Below are 25401 nucleotides of genomic sequence, written 5' to 3'. Positions count from 1 at the left end.
ACAACAGTCTAATTGGCTGATATTCCACGTTTTCCTTGAGTAGAAATAAAGGCCTGAGGATGTGTGGTGTGATGTTTTCCGGTGCCAGTTTGTCCGCAACTTATCCTTCCTATTGGCTGTTGCAGGGCCTTACAGTCTTGATAATGGACTGTCACTATACCACCTATAGAGATTTGTTCTCATCCAATCAATGTACAGCGAGGAATGCCCCACAAAGGAGACCCACAGTAACGCTAAATAAGCAGGTAAAGGATAATCAGACATAATCCGACAACAGTCCACAAGGTTGTATAGCCCAGAGGTTCCCTTCCTCACCACATGTATTATCAAACATAAGATTTAGTACTACTCAATACCAATCCCAGCTGTGGAGACGTTGGTATATATGATTTATATTATTTTTCAACCATGAGTTGTGTTTAAGCGAGTGGTGTTGCTGGAGCAGTAACAGTCAAATGAGAGGAGATGTGAATGTAACATTATCTGTTGGACAATTAAACTTATACACCTGTATTTACCCCACACCTGCCACAACAATGAGCTATTCAGTGCTGGCAGAGAGTTTGCTGTGTACTGAGTGCAACCTGAAACTGGATACTTCCGGGTCTTTTTACATTACAATACATAATTCTATATGGCAATTTTTATGCAATATTTGAATACTTTATATATGTGTAACTTAAAGGAACAGCGTGTAGCATTTAGGGGGATGTATTGGCAGAAATGGAATATAATATTAATAATAAGTATGTTTTCTTTAGTGTATAATCAATGTATACGTACGTACTGAATGGGTCCCCTTCACGGAGCTGGCCGCTATGTTTCTACAGTAGCCCAGAACGGACAAACAAACCACTGGTTCTAAATGGGGCCATTTGCGTTTTCTCGTCAGCCACTGTAGTTTTCCGACACGCTTGGCACACGGGAGAAGTTCCAGTTGGTTGCACTCTGCAACCTACCACTAAATTACGGTTGTACCGAATACCAATTTTTGGGCTTTGAAGCTTCGGTGAAAAATATTCGAAGGTATAGCGCAAACAGTGATATCCATCTGAGAATAATTAATAATAATCAATGTTGAATATGAATAATTCTGTGACTGATTATTCCTTATTTTATGGGCTATTTTGGGATTTATACTTTATTATTACAAAACAAAACCCCCCAAAGCATTCGAATACTGATTTGTAGATCGATTATCATCATCAATGGTCGAAGCATTCAGGTCAGCCCTACACTAAATGCAACCAAATCCTACACACTGCACCTTTAAATGTTCATTGAACATTACTAGTCATGTCCACAGCTTCAGTAGCATATTCTAGTTCTAGTGTACATTCAGGCAAAAATAAAAACCCACACAGGTAGTTAAGTTATTGTAAAATTATATTAACAAGCAATCTTTCCTCAATTTGAAATAAAAAAATATCAGCAAATAAAGGCAACATAGGACAGATGTATATAATGCGTAATGTTCACAGGAAAAAAAAAAAGAAATAAAAATTCTCATCACATTTACAAGACTGCTGCTAAGTTTATAATGATGCCTACTAGAATCGGTTTAGAAAGCTTTGACTAACTGAATAACTGGGGCAATATATGTAGTCAAAGATTGTATCAAAATATAAAAAAAAAAAAAAAAAATGTGTGGGCAGGCGGGCAAGAAGGGGCAGGGCCACGGGGACGATCGATGATACAGGAGGGAAGTATGAACAACCAATAGAGATTAAAAATGGGCCGCTCATTCATAGCCATTTCATCAGAATCAACCAAACTGGAGATAACACGGAAAGGCTACGACGATGAAGAGCACAGAGTGTTAAGCACAGACAGGTAAAGAGATATACACCACATCTTAAAGCAGGTGTCCACATAGAGAAGAGCAGCACTAGGTAGTATGTTGTACACAGATTCTCAGCATTCATGCACTCACTTCTTACGCCGAAGTCTGGTTTTCCCCTTGACAGAACGCAACGGCAACCTAGCCGTTTAAAATTAAAACAGCCGAGAGCGCAGAATCGCATTGCTGTCAACAACAAGAGACTGAAATTGATCAAACGGGATCAATTTGACATAGTAAGAACCATCTGAGCACTTACATACCGTGAAAGGTCGTCACAATAAAAGCCGTAATCTTTCAAGTCTTTTCCCCTTACGAACCTCTTTAAATAGAAGGGTGGGCATTGGGAAGGATAGTACATTATTCAGAAAGGTGGCCACAGAGTAAAAGGCAAAAGTCCTATGTCAACTGACTTTTGTGACACAGTATGCATGGCGATAAGTAAAATGACAAGACAAAGACTTTCCAAGCTCACAATGCATATGCACACTCTCCAGTGTTTTAAGTGACAAAAGCGGAGACATTTTCCTGCACATCTTGCACCACAAAGCAATAATTAAAAAGTACAAGAGGTAAACTTCAACCTTTTTTTTTCTCTTCGCTCTAGGGTTGAGGGGACCGCGAGGGTTACGGGGGGGGGGGGGGGCTCTGCAAAGAACGTAAAACGTGTCATGTATGCATTTCAGTAGCTGGTTTTGTCACACTTGGGGTTGTGATAAATGGAGAAATTGTCCTTCATTTTTGAGCAAGGAGCAGTAGTTGCCAGCCATTTGGATTTTTCCTCCGATCAGCATTCTGGCGTTAAAGTGTGGAACCAAAATGGCGCCTGTCCCTGATTCGGTGCTGATGTGTTTGGCCGTGTCCTATAGTGAGTTCAGATCCTCGGAATGATGGCAAATAATGTCGGGTGGGGATGGAGGGGAGGTCACACACTCATCGTCATGGTTGGAGAGTACTGTGGAAGGCACAGATGGAAGAAGAGGGAATTAAAACACACCTTTTCCCCTAGCAAGACGCCCAGCTATGTCTCCACACTGCTGCTGTACTGTAGTCTGTGATGTTAATATGCTGTGACTGTGGCTTCTCTGTGTGGTCAACGGCGCTCTACCTCTGGCTTCATCAATGTACTGTTACAGTCACCAGTGATGTAAGCCGAGGAGACGACCTGGCAAGAAGGGGAGACTTACGTTCTCGCTCTGAAAGGAGTGGAGGAAGTTTCCACTCAGCTCCCCGTCATCCCTTGGGGTCCCAGGAGGATTGCTAATGCCACTTAAATTGTTTGGGGAATTCTGGAAACAAAGAGTTCACAATGTTTTTAACATGCAAATACATTTCACTTTATTCACAGTTTAAAGGGATAGTTTGGGTGTTTTGAAGTGGGGTTGTATGAGGTACTTATCCATAGTCGGTAGATGGCGGTCGGCACGCCCCCAGTTTGGAGAAAAAGACAGGAGTTACAGTACAGAACTAAAGCAATGTGCTGATGTGGACAGTAAAAAAAGCAGCAAAAAACATATTTTAGCCAGCTAAAAAAAAGGCCCAACAAAAAACAAAACAATATCAGTTTAAGTGTACGCTATATTTAGAATATTCTGACTACTTTACCTTGCTACGATATCTATGCTCTCGCCAAAGCAACCAGTCTCCATTGAAAAAGGCAATTTTACCTTGCCGAACACGGGAGTTGCTGGTCTACTGCTGCCTCGATCGGTTAGTTAGTTTGTGTTATTGTGTGACTTTGGTTAGTTTGGATTCTCCAAAGTCACACAATGACACAAACAAACTAACTGATCGAGGCAGCGGTAGATCAGCAACCCCCGTGTTCTGCGAGTTAAATTACAGACTTTCTCTCAATGGAGTCTGGTGTTTTTGAAGAGCGCATAGACGGATACAACGGCTTCAGTTCCCCGTCGAAAAGGGCTGTCTGACAGCAAGCTGTGAAAATATTCTTAATATAAGGTACACTTAAACTGATATATTTGCTTTTAGGTGAGCCTTTCTTTTAGGTGACTGAAATATGTTTTGCTGCTGCCCCGTCCACAGCAGTACATTGCTTTGCTCCCGTGCTGGTACTCTTGTCTGTTACCCCAAACTGGGGGCGTGCCGACCGTCATCTACTGTAGGTAATACACTGACTATGGATAAGCATCTCATACAACAACACTTCAAAACACCCAAATTATCCCTTAAACCTCTAAATGCAAAGACTCTGCATGGTTCCAATATTTACCTTGTTCATTCCATCCAAATCCCCAGAGCCTAAGAATGAAACCATATGAAAAACAATGTTTGTAATCTATGACTATAAGAAAGACATTTTTATATAGTGAGTCTATCTGAAATATAATCTATCGTCCTCTACTGAACTGCCGCGTGGCACAGTGGGCAAAAGCATACTCTGAAATCATTTAATGCAACCCGAACATGTCTGTGTTGTGTAGTTAGGTGTATTTTAGTAGTGAGTGGTGTTACCTAGTGACCCGTTCATGTGGTGTGGTTCCATCCCAGCCATGGCTCCCAGGGGTCCGTCAGAGCCGGGGCCCATAGGGAACTGGAGGGGAAACAAGACAGTATGGACTCACCAACCACATCTCCACAACACAGTAGGCATCCAACTGAGTTCAAAATACAAATGACTAAAAATGACCAGGAACTACACAGTGCATTTCCTTATTAATCATAGAATAGAACATTGGTACATTTTTCTGTATAAGGACATATATTAAACGCACTGCCTCCTTATCAACCTTCAGTAGCTGCAACCTCCGTTCATGCGGACAAATTAGGTAGCTCATTCCTAGAACCGGCACTGCTTTTGGTAAAAGCAATTTTAAAGTTTTTGGACCTTCACCTTGGTGTAAGCTACAGAGACATTTTAAACTAGATTATGTTATAAGCATGCACGAGTTTAAAAACAGGATTAAGGATTATTTCAGCACTGAATGTACTTGTCCTGGCACTGAATGAAAATCTTTGGATGCTGTAACTTGCCATTTGTTTTAAGTCTGTTGTCTATATTATGAGAAATGTTTTTATCTTGTTTTTAACTTTTTGTTTTTAAGTTTATTATTTGTGTTTTTATGTGTCGCTTGTGTGAAACTTTTAAACTGCCATCTTGGCCAGGACCCCTTCGCAAATAAGAAAATCAAATTCAAAATCTCAATGGGATTATCCTGGCTAAATAAAGGTTAAATAATAAATCTGCTACTGTGAACTTCAGTCGCTCTTTCAACTGAAATGTCCTTGTTCTGATCGTTTCAGCTCCACTGACTAACTGTTTCCTACAGTATCAAATAACACACAAACAGAACCAGTACAACGAGTGCATTTGTTTTGTTTCCTGGGTGGATAGTGCAACACAGGAACAGTGTAAATGTGCTTTAGTAAAGCCAGGACACTAGTGTTATAGTTGGTATAAAAGTGTTTTTCATGCAGGCCAGCTCTATCTGTACACAAGGGAGTGAAATCTGCTAAAGAATCAATTTAATAAACCATAAAAATTAAATACTTAAAAAAAAAAGTTTTTTAAAGTGTGTAAAGTGTTTTTCCGTCTGTAGTTTCTTTTCCCCTTCAACAGCCGAGCAGGGGCTCGGGTCGATGTGTGTGTCGATTTGTCTGAAAGCTACTCTTACATCCTATAACCAACTGTGAGAAAGACACGAGACTAGATCATATAATGCAATTTGGTGATATGGACGTTATCATCATCCACAGAAGAATCTGAATAATTTAGTTTGTAAACCCTTTTTGTACAGCAACGACATGAATTTAAGAGTAGAATCATTTTCAAGCCCAACGAAGATCAAATGTATTTGCAACACGGATGTATAGGCCAGATCATCACACCAGCAGGAAGCAGTCATTAGACAAAGGAGTTTGTTGTGATAGTAGAGAGGTCAGGTGTTCAGTTAATGGTACAAGCTTTTCATAACGACGTGTAATGGAGCTCACAACACACTGTATACCTCAGCCACTTAATTGTTGTGACCCCCATTACATTCACAGGCCTGACCCTGATGCTTAGGTGTGTTGTTAAAACAGATTGCTTGACACAGAATGGATGGTGGGCTGAGTGCAAAAGGGATATAAGCAATTAGGTAGACAAAAATAATTTTCTAGAAAGTGCTCAGTCTTCAAATATATGCTTATACCCTTTTCCCACCAAAATTAGCAAATATACGCTGTTTTTAAAACACGGAAAAACTCTCTAAAATAGGCGTTAGACTCCTTTCCTGTTGCCAGTATGCTGTGCCGTTGCATTGGCCTTTCTGTTATTAATTTCTTGTGTCACATTCAACGTCACAGACACGCCGGTCTGCACCAGAAAATATTATGGTGTTTTTTTTTTTACATCTCTTACTTATTCAGTCTCTCTTTGAAACTCTCAAATCAGAGTTGGTGACTGTTGGAACATTGGAAAGACAAAGACGGTTTTGATGAGTTTTATTTAGTTTCTGTGGTGTTTGAATGAAATGTGTTTTACGACAATCAGTGAGGTAAAATTACTGTTGCCTGACTGGAGTCTGGTGGCTTTGAGGAGAGCTTATTAATTGTATGTTTTGTAAGTTAATAAATTATAATAATTGTCCAATGCCTGTTTATTTTATTTATTATATATTCACTTCAACGTGCGTCACATAGCAAAGTGCCAGAAAAGGGGCAAATATTAGCGTGTCCACCCAGGTGTCATGTTTCCATCACTGCTGATCGGAGCTGGAGCCGATAAATACCCGTGACTACTGCAGAGTTATTTGTTCTGGGAATAAATACCGAATGAAACAAATGAATTCCCAATGAAGGCAAAAGCCAGATGTTTGGTGTTCGTAGTGTTTTGTTCGGTGGGAAAGGGGCTACTTAACGCAATGATCACAATATCCAGAATGAAGAGAACTTACATTATTTCGGTTGCCGGGTCCAGTGTTGATCATAGTGTACAAATTGTCACCAGAGTTGTTTGAGTCTGAAAAAGATGCAATCATACATATAATAATTGGTACTGGATAGTGCATGAAAAGCCTAATGTTTAACAGCTCAGGTCAGGGAAGCACTAACCTGCAGGGCTGGGCATGATGGGAGTTCCTGGGGGCCCCCCACCTCCAGAAGCACCCTATGGAGAATAAACACATAAACATTTAAATGTAAAAACAGTCTTTAAAAATTGTATTTTCCTTAGCTGAAATTCATATAGTGTGTGGAAGCTGAGATGCCAGGATGTGTTCTCACCCCGTATGCACCAGGAGAGGGTGATGAGTAAGGCATCTGAAACCAAAAACACAAACATTACAGACCAGAAATGGGAGAGTGCAAACCCTTTCTACACCTCAAAATGTCATCATTCATCATTTGATCATCTTAATACCATTATAGCGGTCTGTCCAACTGTCTGTGACACATAATACTACAATTACATCCCAGACTAGAACCTTGGAGCACATTAGACCTCGGCCGCTCTGAGAGGAGATCTGACTGCAATCTGAACCAGCATTTTTTTCTGGCTGGATATGTGTGTGTTTGTGCATTAGTACTCACAGAGTTGGCATTGTTGGGATTGGGCCATGGCCGACCAGTCCCTGGGCCCCTAGACGATGAGACCAATACGCATTTTAGTTAGATAATACATTAAGGTTGAAATATTTGTGAGTAGGGATGTCACAATACCAGTAGTCGATACCAATACCAGTGAAATTCCATGATTCTCAATACCCATTTGATACCACGGTAAAAAACAGAAGTAAAACAATAAATCATGCATTTCCAAATCCACTCCTTTATTACCGTTTGCATACTGGTTTTTGTTAGGAAGTTAAACAGGTCTTAATTCCCTCTGTATTATCTATTATATAGCTGTGAAAACATCTCCTTCAAACAACTGGATTTATTCAAGTTTCTCGCCAAACAAATACATTTTACAAGATTACATTTGAACTCATCATGATAACGTTATAATTGACCTTCACCCAAAACTTTATTTGAATAGAGCCTGAATGCATCATGTAATGTAACTCAATGGCACTTCCTGTGTTGAAATAAACAGGACGAGAGCTAGTTAACGTTAGCTGTTAGCAGCCGGTAAGCACCACAGTCCTGCACAGATTTGTTGTTCGCAATGTAAGGAAAAAATAGGGTGCGTCCCCTGAACGTGTCAATAGTGAGTTTACTGCATCCTAAACACATTTCTATCGTCCCCGGGATGCAGTACTGTAGAAATACGAGTACTGTCACATTTTCCGAATTTTGGCATCGACTTGGTATCGAAGTATCAGTTCTCGTGACATCCCTACTTGTGAGAGAATATATTTACAAATGACAATTGGCTCACATGTTCACGCCTGGCATACCGGGACCCATGGCGTTGTGTGGAGGCCTCATCCCGCCACCGAAGTTCTGAGAAAAGAAACAAAAATAATATAATTGTCTGTGAAAACTGATTTTAAACCACAGGGTGCAGTGATAAGAGAAACATCTATGGAATCCACTGATACCATCAAATTAACTTTGGTTTGGATTTGGTTGGTAAAAACATTTACAAAACGTTTTTACAAATGAGTCTAAAAACCAGTCTAGTAAAAATCCAGTGACTACTGGGTCATCAAAGCAGTGGTGATATTATTCTATGTAAGTAGAATGGCCTACCTGAGGGCCGGGCCCCATAGGTCCCATGCCTCGAGGGCCGCTCATTCTCTGCATTGGCCCCAAGTTAGGATGACCTGGAGGGAAAAAGGACATTTATATGACGCGATCATCCGGGAAATAATTTCTCTACTGCAGGTAGTTTAAGTGAATACAGTACTGAGTCGCACCTTGTGGCCGTGTTGGGTCCATGTTGGGCAGCATGGGATGAGGACCGGGTCCTCCGCCTGGTGGCTACAGGGGATAAAACACAAACACTCTATGAAACTGCAGTTTTAAATATGTGATAAGTATTGTGCATCCATGCTGTGCGTGTGCGTGTGCGTGTGCGTGTGCGTGTGCGTGTGCTCTACCTGGCTGGCCATCCTGATGGGGGGACCTCTTGGGCCTCCAGCGAAGCGAGGTGACATGAAGGACTACGACAGAAACAACATTGCTCTATGAGATTTAAATGGAGAAGTGACACAAATCTCTCAAAATGTAGTACTATGCTAATTTCTCTTGTGCGAATACTGAAGCAGCATAAAGCATTAAGCTGAGACAGATGCCAAAGCATGAAACATCAGCACTGAGAACCAGCGTTCCCAAATGACCGCAGATTGCAAAAACAGAAAAAAAAGAGAGAAAGAGGGAGAGGGAGTGTTACCTGACTGTGAGGTCCCATCATACTGTTAGGGGGAGGAGGCTGAGGGTGAGGAGAGCCTTGGGGACCCGGAGGACCCTGTGGCATCGCACCAAATAAAGAAGGCAAGGAGGAAGACAGAGGAGAGAGAGAGAGATGAAGAGAGGACGAGGGAGCGAAAAAACAGAGGTGACAAAAGAGGGGCACAGAGAGAAGCAGGGTTACTGCAGGGCAGAGGACAGTTGGAGTGCGAAAACCAAAGTGTGGCGCAAACATTTTTCCAAAAATAAGATGCTCATTTACATGTATCATACACAGTAAACGAGAGAGACCGAGCAGAGAAGAGCAAGCAAATGACTTAGCCTTGAATGAGAGAACGGAGACAGAGAGATGGAGAGGATGTGTGCTCTTTGCCTGTCAGTCAAGTCTTGAAGAAGCCGTCTGCATGCAGCATGTTATCAGCGCTAATTTCCCTGAATTAACAGTGTCAATTAAGCTCTGTGCAATTAGCTTTATAACAACACTAAACACCGGCACTGTGTCGCTAATGTTGCTGATCTGACAGAGAGTGAGGGGTCTAATTGAGCCTCCTCCAATGGATTCTCATATGGAACGTATGAGCGTGTGTGCGTTCATGTATCAATGTCAAAATGTCTTTCCTGATATTAACGTGATCACATAATGAGACACGCCTTTGTGGCTTCTAGTGCATAATAAGCTGTTGGATTTGAGTTTTGTCTAGTGGAGGCAGAGCAGCATTGCATTTTGATGTCACCCCTTAGAGCCGGTTCCACACAGCTGCCTGCCAAGAGTTTATCCTCATGAGGTATTGATTTACAGTAGGTGCTGCACCTTTCGATTTCTCCATTAGGGAAAATGGCCAGGCCACGCCTGCCTGTTTACAGCACTGGAGGGGCCCAGGCAGACAGAACGTCTATGATGTTTACTACAAGTTCACTGGGCAGAGTGGAGCAAAACAAAAGACAAATGCAGGGTAGATACCAATATGGAGACCTGCAGCTTCATGAGATATACATACAAAACCCTGACAGCATTTTACAAAGCGGGAGGCTGCAGAAGTGCAGCTAGAAAAATTATCAGTCCATTTAATTAGTTGTCCATCCCATCCAACGTGTTCTCATCCCAACTCGTCATATACTGACGCTTTGTCAGACCCCTCGGCGTCACTCTTTTCAGTCGCAGTAAACACGTGCCTAATGTTGTGAAGTAAACAAAAACACTTGCGTAGGTTAAGGCAATAAAACCACTATAGTTGGGCTTAAAACTACTACAATGAAAATGAGTGTGCGTTTTCATTCTTAAAGCTACGTCACCACACTTCCGGTGCACGTTTTGAGCGTTTAATATTGACGCTGATGGGTTTACATTGTAGATGCGTCTCACACGCTAAAGGGTGCCTTAAGCGTCGGTATCCAATTCCGACAGACGTGGCAAAGCGTCTGTATTTGATGCCCTGTGGATGAGAACATGCTGGTCCATCCACAGGAAACCAATTCAGGACAATTTTGAAGATCTATTATGAAGTGATTTATCAAGTGAAAACAGTGAAGTAGAGGGGGAGTCAATTTAAGAGTATCCCTAACAGTAAAACACAGTATCAGTGTGGTGATTGGCTGACCTGGAAAAAGCCGGGTGGCATGGGTCCTCCTGGCATGCCCTCACCAGGGGGCATCCCTCCCATCACAGGACTGGGGGCTGCTGCTGCACTCTGAGAAAAGAGAAGAGACAAAACAGCAACATTACAACCTCTCAATGTGCTGCACACAATAAGTAGACTTGTTCTAATCTCACTTCACGCATGGAGCTTTAACATGCAGACGAAATGTTATTGTTGGAAATCTATTTTTATCCCTTCATGACGAGGTTCTTGGCACAGCTGGCTGCTGGAGGAGCACATCAGGAAACGTTCCTGAACATTTCCTGCATGGGGTCATGTGTGAGTTGGAGCAGGGATCGATATTCAGGGAAATCTGTACCGCCAATTTCCCACCTCAAGACCTCATAACATTTCAGGGAAAATGCCCATACAGCTGTTCTGTGAATGAAAGCAGTAACATTACAGGGACAAGCACGTAAAGGGTTACGTCTGTCTGACGCTTTCACGTGGGGCGAGGGAACCAATCACGCCACTCATGAGGTATTTGTATCCGCGACTTGTTTACAGTTGAGCATTTACGTCAATGCTTTCCCTTGTCTCACAATCTTGTTGGGTATTAAATACATTACAAGAACATTGGCACCAGACAAAAACTGCTCCTCGCACACCATGTTTGTGAAAATAATAATGTGCATTATCCGGCCAATCTTCTTCTTCTGCGTTTTATAGCAGTTGGCATCCATAAGTATTGCATTACCACCATCTGCTGGACTTTCATGTCATGATAATCCAGGCCAAAGTATTTGCGATTCATGATGCTATCCCAGTAATCATCAAAATATGCTTAAAACTCTTAAAATGACACTAAAACATACTAGAATCACTTTACCTTACATTTTGTGAAGAAACAAATATTTTTTTTGCATCACAGATGGGACACAACTTTTTTAGTGAACATTGTTTTTTAGTGAAAAACAAACAATCTTTAATAAAGTAATCATAACTCAGGCCCCGTGCATAAATAAAAGCATAAATAAATAAATAAAAATAGCAACATTGTGTGAGTCTCTTACGTGATCATTTTTCACCGATACATGAATATTTTTCACTTCTACCTCCATGATTGCGATCCGCAATAAAATCCTATATCGTCCCATCCCTATGTGGATTTACCCAGTTTATTCCAGCATATGGTCTTAGTGAAATCGCACAAGACGGAAATGTTCCTGACAATCTGAATGGGTTAATGTACGTTATGTGGCCACAGGTTTCATGACCCGTGTCCAGATTTGTGAATTAAATTAAGATTAAATTACATGTAAATTGCTGTTTAAACATCATTTAATACGCCCTCAACATATCTAAAAAGAGATGGAAACATGGATTCTGTAGGCCTGGATCATTTGTGGATCTACAGTATGAAAGCGGTGTTAATAAGGTCCTTTATTGAGGCTCCTGTGCCCCGCTGATCCAGGATCCAGAGGATCAGATAAGTATCAGTGGGATTCACTGAGTCAGTGGCTCCAAAGTGCTGCTACACAGCAGGGGCTTGCTGGGCCGATTTCCTGCTCAAACCGCAGCCCTAATTCACTAATGTGCCATTTGCTTCGGTCACACGCTCCTAATTGACTGAGTTTTTCTTCCCTGTAGCCGAGGCAATCTGAGATGAGCTAATGTCTTCAGAGCTGTGGGCTTTAGCCTCCAAACAACAGCTACAGAACAAGAGAAGCTCCAACAGTCCCATTTCTTAATGCGCAGCTCACTCACGTTATAGTGTAGATGTACGCAAACAATCTATGTTTATTACAACGACGGATGTACCAGCACACACACACACACTCTGTCCAGAGCTCTACAGACATCACTGGTCAATAGCCAACACACTCCCTGGTATCGACTGCTCCTTCCCTAATTATATCTTCTCAGGCTGCCACTGCAGGGCCACTGTGAAATACCTCAGCAGGGAGAGAAGTGAGGCCACAGAGAGAAGTCACGTCTCATCGGTCCTCACAACCACCATTGGGACACGGACACAGGGACACAGAGACACAGAGACACAGAGAGCCTGGAAATACAGTTTCTTTACTGAAATATACTGCTATAAATGTGTAGGAGAAGAAGAGATTTCAGTTGATCCGCAGACCAAATTTGCACTCTTCCTCGCCCACCTTCACCAGTTACTCTCAACAACCCAGCTCATTCAAGTGGAAATGGTTGCTCTCAGTATTTGGTAAATTAAAATAGCTGACATACCCAGAAAACTTGATCCCACTAAGGTGCGAGCAGCATGTACGTGTTTGGTGACCCGGCTGGTCCGTGATGCTTTTTACCAAAGCCAAAAGAAACAAGTGCTTGCTCAGTCATGACAGTTTGTACTTTTCTCTTAAGTTTATAATTTGTCACCTCAAGTGTCCACAGTCAACACTAGACTTTTATTTTGGTGAATCGCAACTTGCGATTTTTAATTAACCTCTTAAAAATCCAATGGAACGTCAATATTTCAGAGTTTGTAGCCGTCTCAGTTTTAAAGCTAAGAGTGAAATATTTTGGTTGTTAGATATGATTAAGAACAGAATCCTAGTTGTCAACTACAGTTGAGGAGATAACCGTGGGTAAAGTCAAACCTATGATCAGAATAGTCACTTCTTCTATAGTCAATTAAATATTGAAAATAAACTATATCCCCATTTTTTGGGGACCCCCTGGAACTCCCTCAAGGACCACTGGGGGGCCCCGGATCCCTGGTTGAGAACCACCGTTTCAGATGAAACAGGCGGGCACACTGAACTTCAGGCTGCAGATTGTGTTTACCACTGTGACCAGCAGCAGTCCTCATCCCATGTCATGCTTTTTCATACGTCAGATGACTAATTTGCCAAATCTTTGCGGGTCTTTAGACCGCGGTGGAAACGTGGACAACAGTGGGCTGAAGGAACCTTTTAGTTCCTTGAAAAGTAGTTCTACTTCTGATGGAAACCCCGCTTAGGTTTCTGATCTCTGCCTGACATGAGGGTACATTCATGACCTTAGTCTCTGAATACTGCTGTATTCATCAGGGGCATTGTGAAGGTTACAAGCTGAAATGCGTTGGTCCAACTATAAAGTTGTTCTGTATACCACAAGCGTTGCTGGAGATTTACCTCTTCAGGCTTTTCCCCTTCTCAATACAACTTGAAGTAGGTGAAGTTGTGCCAGAAATCCCTACTCTTCTTCTAATATACAGCAGTACATTGACAGTATATCGTATATAGTACAGTATCTCTATCACCCACTAAAATCACCTGACCAAGTTGCACTGAATCACCCTCTTTACATCAAATTTTCATTAAATATATATTGTTTTTCCCTTTTAATCTCACCATATTGGGAGTATACACCAAACAACTGTTATATAACCAAATCATCTGCATACATAAAACACAACCTGTTTTGCAAGAAGTGAACTGCCCAGACAAGTCATCCGCATGCAAGTCAAACAAGAATGAAGTGAAGATCTCATCCTGGTTGCCTGACACGATTACTGACTTCACCCAGCAATTACTCCATCTAACCTACATGGCCTGACAGGTTTACCAACACAAAAGGATTCTGGGTAAATATCTAGATTGTTTTATAAGGAAGTGTTTTCATGTTTCATTAAATTCAAATGGCAGGAAAAGCAACTTAGCAGCACATAAAGTGTAGTTGTGACTACAATAACTTTAAAAAAATGATTTCTTTAACAGCAGAAATGGACATGCTGTATATGTGCAATGTTTCATGCATTAACACTTTGGGAAGGATACTAGCCAGAGGTATAAGTTCACTGATATAACTACTATTTTACGGCTTTATACTATTATGGTTTACGATAGGATCTAAAAGCACTTGGATCATAGTCTTGCACCATATTGAATACACCACAAAGCTTCTGCCACCGCATACCAATTCCTTACTTTGTTACTTGTACCATTTGCATTATTAAAAAGGCATTAAAGGGCTCGTACAGTTATTCATAGTTAAAATTCATAGTTACTAGATTTCATTATAGTTTTTCCATGACAGTCAAACATAGAAGAAAGACAGTATGATAATACAAGGACATAGCTCCCTCACAGACAAGACAAACCGGTGTGACCATAGAAACACATGCATGCACATGATCTTACATCAAGACACGCTTCGCTCCAAATAGAGATGCACCGATATCAGATATCGGGCCGATATGATTTTCGAATAGTCATTAAATTATAAAAAAAACAAATACTTTAAGCGACTATCGTCCTGTCTTAAAAAATAAATATTTTCCGTTGTGTGTGTGTGTGTGTGTGTGTGAAAGCGGCGCCGCGCCCGTCGTAGTTTCAGCAGGTAGATCAGCTGTTCCAGCAGCGAAACATACTGTATCGTAATTCAAAGGCGACAGAAACAAAATAAAATTCACCAACCCGTCTTGGTTTGTCTCTCCACTGACCTCTTCCACTGTTACAACAATATGGAACAGTGGTCGATGAGTAATAGACGATGATTTTTCGAATAAAATCATTGACTAGTTCCCAGTGATTATACTTTACTTACTTTTACAGTGATTATACGGTATTCGGTATCAGCTGAAAAAGTTAGATTGGTGAACCCCTAGCTCCAACACATAAATATAACTTTTTTTGTCTATTTAAATAAATATTACTTTACAAGAACAGACAAGATGGTTGAAACCAGGAGTGAATATGGAGTCCAACAATATAATATATATGAGTCCAACAACGACAGTATTATAGAGGAGGGTATGATGGTGTGAGTCCAGGAATGACGTTATTGTGTCCTATAAGCCGGTCCCTCTCCTATCCAGATATGACAGTGATGATGCAGCTTCCTTCATGCTTATAAGGTTCAGAAAGTCCATGTATTTAAGTAAAAATAATTGGCCTTTCTAACTTTCCAGTTCATAAGAATTATGCGTTTTGTTGCAAGGCATGCAACTTTGCAAATTTAGTGCTCCTTCAGACAGTGTGCCTTTTAGCAGTAGTAAATTCTTCAACTCCAGCAAAGTGTGTGTTGTGTTTTTTAACCAAAAGAAAATATTATTGATTCAAACTGGAGGAAGAAGTTACTCTGTTGATTATAGGTAAAGATTGATCTACAGTTTAGAGCTGCAACGATTAATCGATTAGTTGTCAACTATCATATTAATCACAAACCATTTAGTTTTTTAAGAAAGGTAGGTTGCAGCCCTACTACGGTTTATGGCTAGTTTCATAGTAGAATGCTATTTGCTCCTACAACCACATTGCCTGGTCCTTTCACAGTGAAAATGCTTGTTTTGTTCTTCTACCATTAAGTATAAGTAGCCCGTTCCTGTAATATAGAAACAATCAAGTCAAACAAAGCTAAATTTAAGGTATTGAGTCATAAAACAATGTCAACAATCTGTATTGCTTTATAGGAGTCAGAAACGCAACGTGCATGGCGGGTTCCCAGGCATGTTATGTTAATAAATCTTTATCACGTCCTACTACAGGCCACAGCTGTGCTTGCTGGACTGTCCCAAACAGCCTGATGCTGCTTTCGGTCTAAACGAGGCGCGTCTGTCCACAGACTCTGGTACAGGAAAGGGGCAGATGTCTCAGCCCAGCCCCGGGCTACGAGCCTCTTGTCTGGGGCTTTCCATACAACTTCCCAGGGGACCTCTTTTAAGGCAGACTACCCCCCACCCAACATGATTCAGCGCGTATGTGTGTGTACTTTAGAGCACACGAGCAATCCCAGCCGAACAAATTTCCCCTGAATTCTCGAATCACTGAAGGAGGTTACAAAAGGCCAGAGTGGCGGCGGATGTGCCTTCGCTCTCTTTACAAAAACAAAGAGAGGGAGGGGGGAGAGAAAGAAGTAAAGCAGGGTGAGGATGACCAAGAGGTTGACTGAGGTAACTGTGCAAAAGCAGTGGTATACACAGGGAGAGAAGGAAAAATTTAAGATTTAACAGGGATGTAGGAGGAATGATTTGGGGGGGTTGGGCTGCAGCGCAGACCACCCAACCGCCGTCTCCTGACCTAGCGTGCTCTTAACAGCCTCACTTCTTCCACTGGAACCAACGCTCAAAAGAAACCAGCCCCTATGTTTAGCTTGTAAATGTTTAACCATCAATCAACATCATAAAACCCTCTCTGGATCCTGACTGGATGCTCTCTCTCTCTCTCTCTAGTTACTTCTAGCAGGTCCCTTCCACTTCTCATCTCTTCCTCCCCAACCCCCATCCTCTTTTTATTCCCTGAGCTCCTCGGCGGTGGTGGATGCTGGGCATATGCCACACTGCCACTCCCCTTTCTTTTTCCAATCTGCCCCTCAGCTCCGTGACAGCCATCAATCAGCCGCTGACGCCATGGCGACGGGGCCCCTCGGGGAGCATTCGTCAGGCCCAGCGTGAATACGCCGGGGTTTTTACGAGCTAACAGAGCAGCGCTCACCTCCCCCACACCTAGACAAAGGCTAGGGTCCAAGGACTTGTACTGTCCACACACACATATACACACACTAGCCTGACCCCCAACATCCACAAATGAACACAAGGAGAACGAACATCAGAGCGAAGGGCAACCACAAGATGTCGGGGAGAGCCAACCGCACAGAAAGCGCACTGCCCAGACTGACGAGTCACTGTTCCCTCATTTGCTTAATGTTTTCCATGTTATGAAAATCGTCTCCGTCACACACGAGCTGCAATCTAACATCTTATGTGTTGTTTAATCTGTCACAGCCGGTCTGAGGATGTTTCCTCACTGTAATACAAGGGAAATTGAAAAATAATAATACAAAATTGTTCAATGCTATTATTATGTACCCGAATGCTTCGAAGCTTCGACCATTGCCATGGAAATGGAGCTAAAAAAAATCAGTATTCGATTGCTCCTTTTTTTTTTTTAATACAAGTATGTAATAATAAAGTATAAATCCCCAAATAGTCCATGAAATGAGGAATAATCAAAAAACATTATTCATATTCAACATTAATTATTCTTTGTTATTCTCAGACGCATATCGCTGTTTGTTGTGTGTAGAAGTGCGTGTGTGTATAGTAGTGCGGCAGCGGCACTGAAACCGGGGAGGTAGACAGACAGAAGAACATGTTAGCCTGCTGCGTTGCGTTGCGCCGCAGAGCTTCAAATACCTTCGAATATTGGTCACCAAAGCTTCAAAGCCCAAGAAAGGTTTTCGGGACAGCCCTAATTATTATAATTATTTATGTCTAAAAAGATATTTTTCTCCAAAACAGATGCAAAGTTTTGAAATCTGTGACACTTTTCTACATTTTAAGATACAATCACAGCATAAAAAAAAGCATCCAACCCGAGCAAGCAACCGAAATGAATCAAAGATATTGCAATCAATTACCATGAAGTAAGCTCTGTGACTTCAGGCTGGTTTCAAACAAAACACATCCTTTGTCTGTACGGGTTAGAATAATAAGGAATGTGGTTATTGAAAAAGGGCAGAGCCACGCTGTAGCCTCGCTCCTGCTCCCAGGTCACCTGCCAGATCAGGAGGCCTGTTACCCTGGCAACCCTATCTGCCAAGAGCAGGACCAGCATCTCTGCTTTAACCCCTTCCTGTCTGATACCAGCCTACGTACAAACTGGGCTGTGTATCAGTCATCCGGAGAGGACTCCTTAACCTCTAATGTCTTTCCTTAGCTGTGCTGATGCAGCAAAACCTGCATATTTTTCTTATTAAATTTACAGTCATGATGAAACACAAAGATGAGAAGCGCAGCAGCCACTGACCAGCGATTTCTTTTGAATGCTGACTCAAAGCTGGAAACAATGCAGCACTATCTCTAAAATTGCATAATTATCAAGATGCAAAACATCCATACCATGCAAATATGGGTGTGCTATCATAAGAGGAGCAATGCGCTACCGAATGATGTACTTGTCTTGAGCGATGTTTAATAGATTTTGGATCCGAGGCTGCTTTTACAGTTTCAAATTCATTAGGATGATGTCACTGCAGATAATATGTTTCACTATATACAGCAGTTGAGCTACCACACATCAGGGCAGCTGGAAGTCTTCAATCACGCTGTGTGTGTATTAAGTCTTAGAAGTTGTGCAGAACACACAGCAGTTTCTTTTTCAAGACTGAGGCGGGGAGCTCAAGCGTGGCGTGGATAGGAGGGAGAGAGCGCTCGACAGGTCTGACTCAGGACATGCTGACATCAGCATCATTTTCCCAGAAGCCTATAAAGCTCGCTGTTGGGCGCATCATTCGACCCACCGACAGGGCAAGATGACCGATCGTAAATTCAGGAGAAGAAAAAAACAAAAACGACGGCGTCCCAAATTGGATTAGGTAGTTAAATACAGCTACAAAGGTGCAATGGCAAAACAAAATTACTTATGTCTCTAAAAAAAATGTGCAAAACACCAACGAGAAACATCTTTAAGAGATATTTTATTCCACCCTCTTGTCATTTATTATTTTATTTTATGATGTCTATTTAAAATACTTATTAATTGTTAATATATTAGCACTTTCATCCCAACCGCTTGGGCCACTTAGGCTATTACTTACTTAATATTTAGCCTTTCTTTGGACTGACCCGAATGCTTCGAAACTTAGACCGTTGCCATGATAATCAACCTCATCAACCAAGTATGGAATAATAAAAGTATTAATCCCCGAGCCGCTACGAACTCTTTGAACACCTTCGAATATTTCTCACTGATGCTTCGAAGCCCAAAAAATGCTACTCGGGACAACCCTACTTTAGAGGCTAGTTTTTCATTATCTCATGTAATTTACCCCACGGCAAAGAACGTTTTTAAGTGTCTGCATATCTGTGTAGCCCAAAGACAAATTTCCTCACAAGTAGACAATAAAGATGTCTATTCTACACTAAAGAAAGCAAGAAACAAAATCTGACAGACACGATTTTAGTGTGAATCACAATCATTCTTCAAGCTAAAAGGGGAATCACAATAACCTGAAGCTGTATCACCCTTGAAGGGGAATGTGGGAGATTTTGTCAGCACTCGTGTGTTGACAAACAGAGATTATGAGTACTTTGCTCTGATAGCTCCAACAAAAAAAAAGTCTGACTCATTGCACAAGCCGAGTTGGGCGGCGAATTATTTACACCACTTCTTTCTTAGCCTTGAGAGCAAAAGTTGTTGTCTTCTTTAGCCGAAGACAGAGCAATATGTGCAACATGTACTCACGTAATCATGGAAGGCTTTTGCTTCGCTGGAGTGGTCACATGACTCTCTCCTCTCTGGTGCAGCACAGTACAAGTCCCAGAATACGCTGTGGACAAGACAGGTCATGATGCAAACAAAACCACACAAACAACCCCTGGACATGTTTACAGGGAGACGAGAATATTATCACTTACCACCACCAGGAATGTAGGAATCCAGGGGGTTCTCCGAGTGTTATGTTTTTCTCCCATCGGATCTAGGAAAAGGGGGATTTCAATAATTATCCATGGGTGGCATTTAAAAACATTTTAATATTGTTGTTCCTAAAAGAGCACATGGAAGACATTTACATAAGTGTTTAAATTAGGGCTGTTAAAGTTAACGCGATAATGCAAATTTGTTTTAACGCCACTAATTTCTTTAAAACCCATTATCGCAACTTGTGATTTTTAGATTGTAGCGGGCTCAGTTTTAAAGCTAGAGTGAAGATATTAGAAACTAGAAAACCTAAAAAAAAAAATCCATTGGTACCAACCATGTGGAAGGAGGTTAAATAACACTTCAAACTTTTTGCAAGGAAAAACTGGCACGGCCATTTTCAAAGGGGTTCCTTGACCTATGACCTCAAGATATGTGAATGAAAATGGGTTCTATGGGTACCCACGAGTCTCCTCTTTACAGACATGCCCACTTTATGATAATCACATGCAGTTTGGGGCAAGTAGTCAAGTCAGCACACTGACACACTGACAGCTGTTGTTGCCTGTTGGGCTTCAGTTTGCCATGTTATGATTTGAGCATATTTTTTTTTAATCTTAAATGCAGTACCTGTGAGGGTTTCTAGACAATATCTGTCATTGTTTTGTGTTGTTAATTTATTTCTAATAGTAAAAATATACATACATTTGCATAAAGCAGCATATTTTCCCACTCCCATGTTGATAAGAGTATTAAATACCCAACAAATCTCCCTTTAAGATACATTTTGAAGGAATGAAAAATGTGTGATTAATCGTGGACAATCATGTGATTAAATATTTTTAATCGATTGACAGCCCTAATTTAAATTTAAAAAATACATTATTGAACTTTTCCCCCCAAAATTTCACATACCTCTGATAAAAAGGTCTGTGCAGACTTCTGTGCTCCTATGTGCAACAAATACTCGTAGACGTACAGAGCCAACCTGTGTGGAGAAAAAAAAATGGATTTAATGCTTGATTATTATTATTATTATTATTATTATTATGAGACAGATGTAACCAAAGTGGAGCACAGTCTTTTGAGCACTTCTGAAGCAAATTAATAAGATTATCACAGAGTGCAACTGCTAGCAGCACACAAAAATGAAAGGGTAATGATAGATGTAGCAATGTGGGAAAACACTTGTGACAAGCTGAGGATCTCCTCTTGGTTTGTGGGGAATCATAATGGAGATCTTTTGACTATAGCATAACAGAAAAATATAGACTACTGTGCCACATAAATTGATTTATTATTATTTGTTTATAAGCAAACTTGAGCATGACACTTATCAGGATTCACCGTCTGGGAACCATAAATGTTTGTATTTTGTACAAAATAAAATAAATGTCAAACAAACAAGCAGATTGAATCTTCTTCTTCAACGGGCACAGTGATATGATGATAATATAGGATAATACTTAATTGTCAGACAGGTCTGAAATTTGTTTTGCATCACAGCATCTCCATTTGCAACATCACAGAAAGGACAAAGACAAGAAAAACATACATTTAAACATTACAATCCCAGAAGACAATATTCAGGGCCCTTCAACCTAACATGCGATCTGGGATTAGGCTCCATATTTCGGTTTAGGATTGACTGGTGTACAAAAGAGTGCTACTTCAGTCCAACATTATTAAATCGGGGAACCCTGTATCTCGAGATTTGATGGTAACAATTCATATTCACTGTTCAAAACATGGTTTGGGGTTCAGAGACGATGGTGTTAGCCCGCCTTAAGACGTTATTATGATAAATACATGAAAGGTCATGTCTCTCTTTCTTTGAAATTCTGACTAAACATTTCATTGTATAATGTAATTATTAATATTGTTAGTCTGTCTGTATGTGTATATATGTAAAAATTCAATAAAAAATGTGTTTAAAAAAAATAAATGTTATTTTGATATAGAACTGAACTCGCTTCCTGTGAAGACTCAGTATCCTGCAATAAAGCTGGTTGTGGAGTGGGAACTGAGAGACGATACAAAAAAAGACCTGTTCTGCATCAGGTTCCCAGTTCAGATTGTGAGCTAAGCTAAACCAGCAACAGTACCTCTCTGACAAGGGTTATTTTGTTTATTTAAAAAAAAAAGAGAAAATAAAGGGATTCAGCTTTGAGTAAAAACCTGAAGAATTAGAGTATATATATTATATATTATAAATAATATATAATATAAGAAATATTTATAATATAAAATAATTGTGATATATATGATCTCCAAAATATGGAGCCTTGAAAAGTTTTTCTGTTTTTGATTGGACTGATTGGAGGTTAAAGGAAAGTTCATATCAATGCAATATGTGCAATATAAAAAAATGCCCGTGTAATATTTTTATAGTATGAAACCTCTACTGCTATTTTTTTTTTAAAAAGGGATTCAGCTTTGAGTAAAAACCTGAAGAATTAGAGAGTATATATATATATATATAGATATATATAGATATAATCTAAGAAATATTTATAATATAAAATAATTGTGATATATATATATCACAATTATTTTATTTTATAAATATTTCTTAGATTATGCCTTAATGAAATATGATATATATATTATATTATATTATATATATTAATTATAAAATAATTCCTTCCAAAATAATATTCTACAATAAAAAGACATTTTTATATAAGAGATTATATATAGGCATAATCTAAGAAATATTTATGATATATATATATAAAAATTATAAAATAATTCTTTCCAAAATAATGTTCTACAATAAAAAGATATTTTTATAAATGACTCTAGTGAGTGACTATAGAGAGAGTCGAGCACACACAGGCCCTGTGAACAATGGCTGCCAAATAGCCCTATGCCAAAAACACATTAAATGGGGACTGTGCAACCAAAGAGCCAGCTAGTGATTCACTACAATGAGAAGGGTTAAAGGAAACAGTCTATATATGAACGTCGTGTTGTGATATGTAAAGAAAAGCAGCTAATACTGCTGTGTATTAGCTATGGTACAACAGTATCCTGCTGCCACTGTGATGAGGCTGAGGGAAATAAAGACGGAGAGGAGCGCAACAGAGGAAACAATGTAGAAACAAGGCGATGTTATTGTCTCCCCTGAATAAAAGCAGCATTATGAGACTACAGACGGTTAAACTGAGGTGTAAAGACACAGCAGAAACAGCAGCTCAAGAGGAGGAATGGCGAGCAAAGAGACAAGGCGGTTCATTCAATTCTCGGTTAGAGGAGGAAACCGACTAGTAGCTCCGTCCAGCAGCAGAACAACAAGAGAGAGAGCAACTTAAAACACACATTATCAACGTTTTATGAGCTTACTTTTCTCGTGCTTGGCCGTCCGACGGAACCGGGGTGCCTTTGCCTTTGGGGAACATTGTTTTTTGTGTTGTGGGAGGACGAGACGACCGCCTTTGTCGCTATTTCATCTGTCAGATCATCGCGACCCTCTCTCTTCTCTCGCTTCTCAACTCAACCAACCTGACGACTCAACCGAGCCTGAGTCCTAAAGGAGGGGAGAGAGGAAGAGGCGGGGCTTGGGGAGTGATTGATGGAGCCAGCAGCCAATCAGAAGGCGCTGTTCGTCTCTTAAGGTCTGCCTTCGTTGTGCTTTCAGTTTTGCTGTTTTGACGTTGGTATCAAAGAGCGTATATTTAAGGAGGATTTATTTAATAGATCCCCTGTTGTTGATTCTGACACATATCTATTCTGACACATATATATATATATATATATAAATTATAAAATAATTCTTTCCAAAATAATTTTCTACAATAAAAATATATTTTTATATAAGAGAGTATATACAGGCACAATCTAAGAAATATTTATAATATAAAATAATTGTGATATATATATAAAAAATATATATATCACAATTATTTTATATATAAAAATTTGTTTATATATATATATCACAATTATTTTATATTATAAATAATTCTTAGATTATGCCTTAATTAAATATTATATATATTATATTATATTATATATATATATATATTATATTAATTATAAAACAATTCTTTCCAAAATAATATTCTATTATATTCTATTATATATATTTTATTCTATTATATATATTATATAATATATATACATATATATATATGTATATATATTATATTAATTATAAAATAATATTCTACAATAAAATATATTTTATATAAGATAGTATACATAGGCATAATCTAAGAAATATTTATAATATAAAATAATTGTGATATATATATATATATATATATATATATAATATTAATTATAAAATAATTCTTTCCAAAATAATATTCTACAATAAAAAATATATTTTATATAAGAGAGTAGGGATAATCTATCTATCTATCTATCTATCTATCTATCTATCTATCTATCTATCTATCTATCTATCTCTCTCTCTCTCTATATATATATATATAGGCATAATCTAAGAAATATTTATAATATAAAATAATTGTGATATATATGACCTCCAAAATATGGAGCCTTGAAAAGGTTTTCTCTGTTTTTGATTGGACTGATTAGAGGTTAAAGGCAAGTTCATATCAATGCAATATGTGCAATATAAAAAAAAATAATGCCTGTGCAATATTTTTATAGTATGCAACCTCTACTGCTCCCATATATATATATATATATATAAATATATATATATATATATATATATATATTGCCTCTATAGTTGCTATATACCAAGTACTTCCTTTATTATTATACTGTATATTATTTGTAAATATACTATTATTTTTATTTTTATTTTATAATTTTTTTGCTACTTAACTTACTGTCTTCTTAATGGAGCTTCCCAGCAAAAAGTATTTCACACAATTGTACTTGTATAACTGGTGTGACAATAAACATCTTGAATCTTGAATCTTGAATCATATTTCTTTTTACCCTTAATTTTTTAATTATTTAACCAACATTATCAATTTTATTCTCAATCTGATAAAATGTAAAAAATAAATAAAATAAAAAAGTGAGAATAAATAAATTAATTAATTAATTAATAAATAAATAAAATATTGGAGTTTTGAGTTTAATGTGAGAATAAAGTCAGAAATAAAATAAAATAATAAAAAAAAATAAAATAAGGGTTTATTAAATAATAGCTCTTATCCTCTTCCATAGTATTGGCCTATGATACATAGCAAATCAATAAAAAGTCTCAAGTAAAAGACTGATATGTGGGATCCTCAGAAGAGATCATTGTTGGTTCAAAGGTAACTTGAGTATGAAAGACATTAAAACAACTCCTACATAGGCCTATTGAAGCCAGATTAAAAAAAAACACTGTTTACAC

General features: G+C 39.2%; 1 protein-coding gene across 2 annotated transcripts; it reads right to left on the bottom strand.

The window, feature by feature from the left end:
* Positions 1-1368: 1368 nt before the first annotated feature.
* ssbp3b (single stranded DNA binding protein 3b) lies at positions 1369-23604 on the bottom strand. 2 transcript variants are annotated; one of them, XM_074635600.1, is made up of 18 exons: positions 23424-23597; positions 20994-21066; positions 20075-20136; positions 19902-19986; positions 10732-10821; positions 9117-9191; positions 8824-8886; positions 8641-8704; positions 8474-8547; positions 8160-8224; positions 7370-7418; positions 7064-7099; positions 6893-6947; positions 6736-6800; positions 4313-4391; positions 4071-4099; positions 3028-3129; positions 1369-2795 (listed from the first exon to the last, which is right to left on the bottom strand). In XM_074635600.1, the coding sequence occupies exons 1-18, from the start codon at positions 23477-23479 to the stop codon at positions 2766-2768; spliced, it is 1152 nt and encodes a 383-aa protein (XP_074491701.1). In that variant the 5' UTR covers positions 23480-23597; the 3' UTR covers positions 1369-2765. The 2 variants fall into 2 exon arrangements, with proteins under 2 accessions (XP_074491701.1, XP_074491702.1); XM_074635601.1 differs by lacking the exon at positions 9117-9191 and having other exon boundaries at positions 23424-23604.
* Between the last annotated feature and the right edge of the window lie 1797 nt (positions 23605-25401).

This window comes from Sebastes fasciatus, chromosome 5, assembly GCF_043250625.1.
Source record: "Sebastes fasciatus isolate fSebFas1 chromosome 5, fSebFas1.pri, whole genome shotgun sequence".
NCBI classification, from domain to species: Eukaryota; Metazoa; Chordata; class Actinopteri; order Perciformes; family Sebastidae; genus Sebastes; species Sebastes fasciatus.
This window is presented reverse-complemented; position numbering and strand designations above follow the sequence as displayed.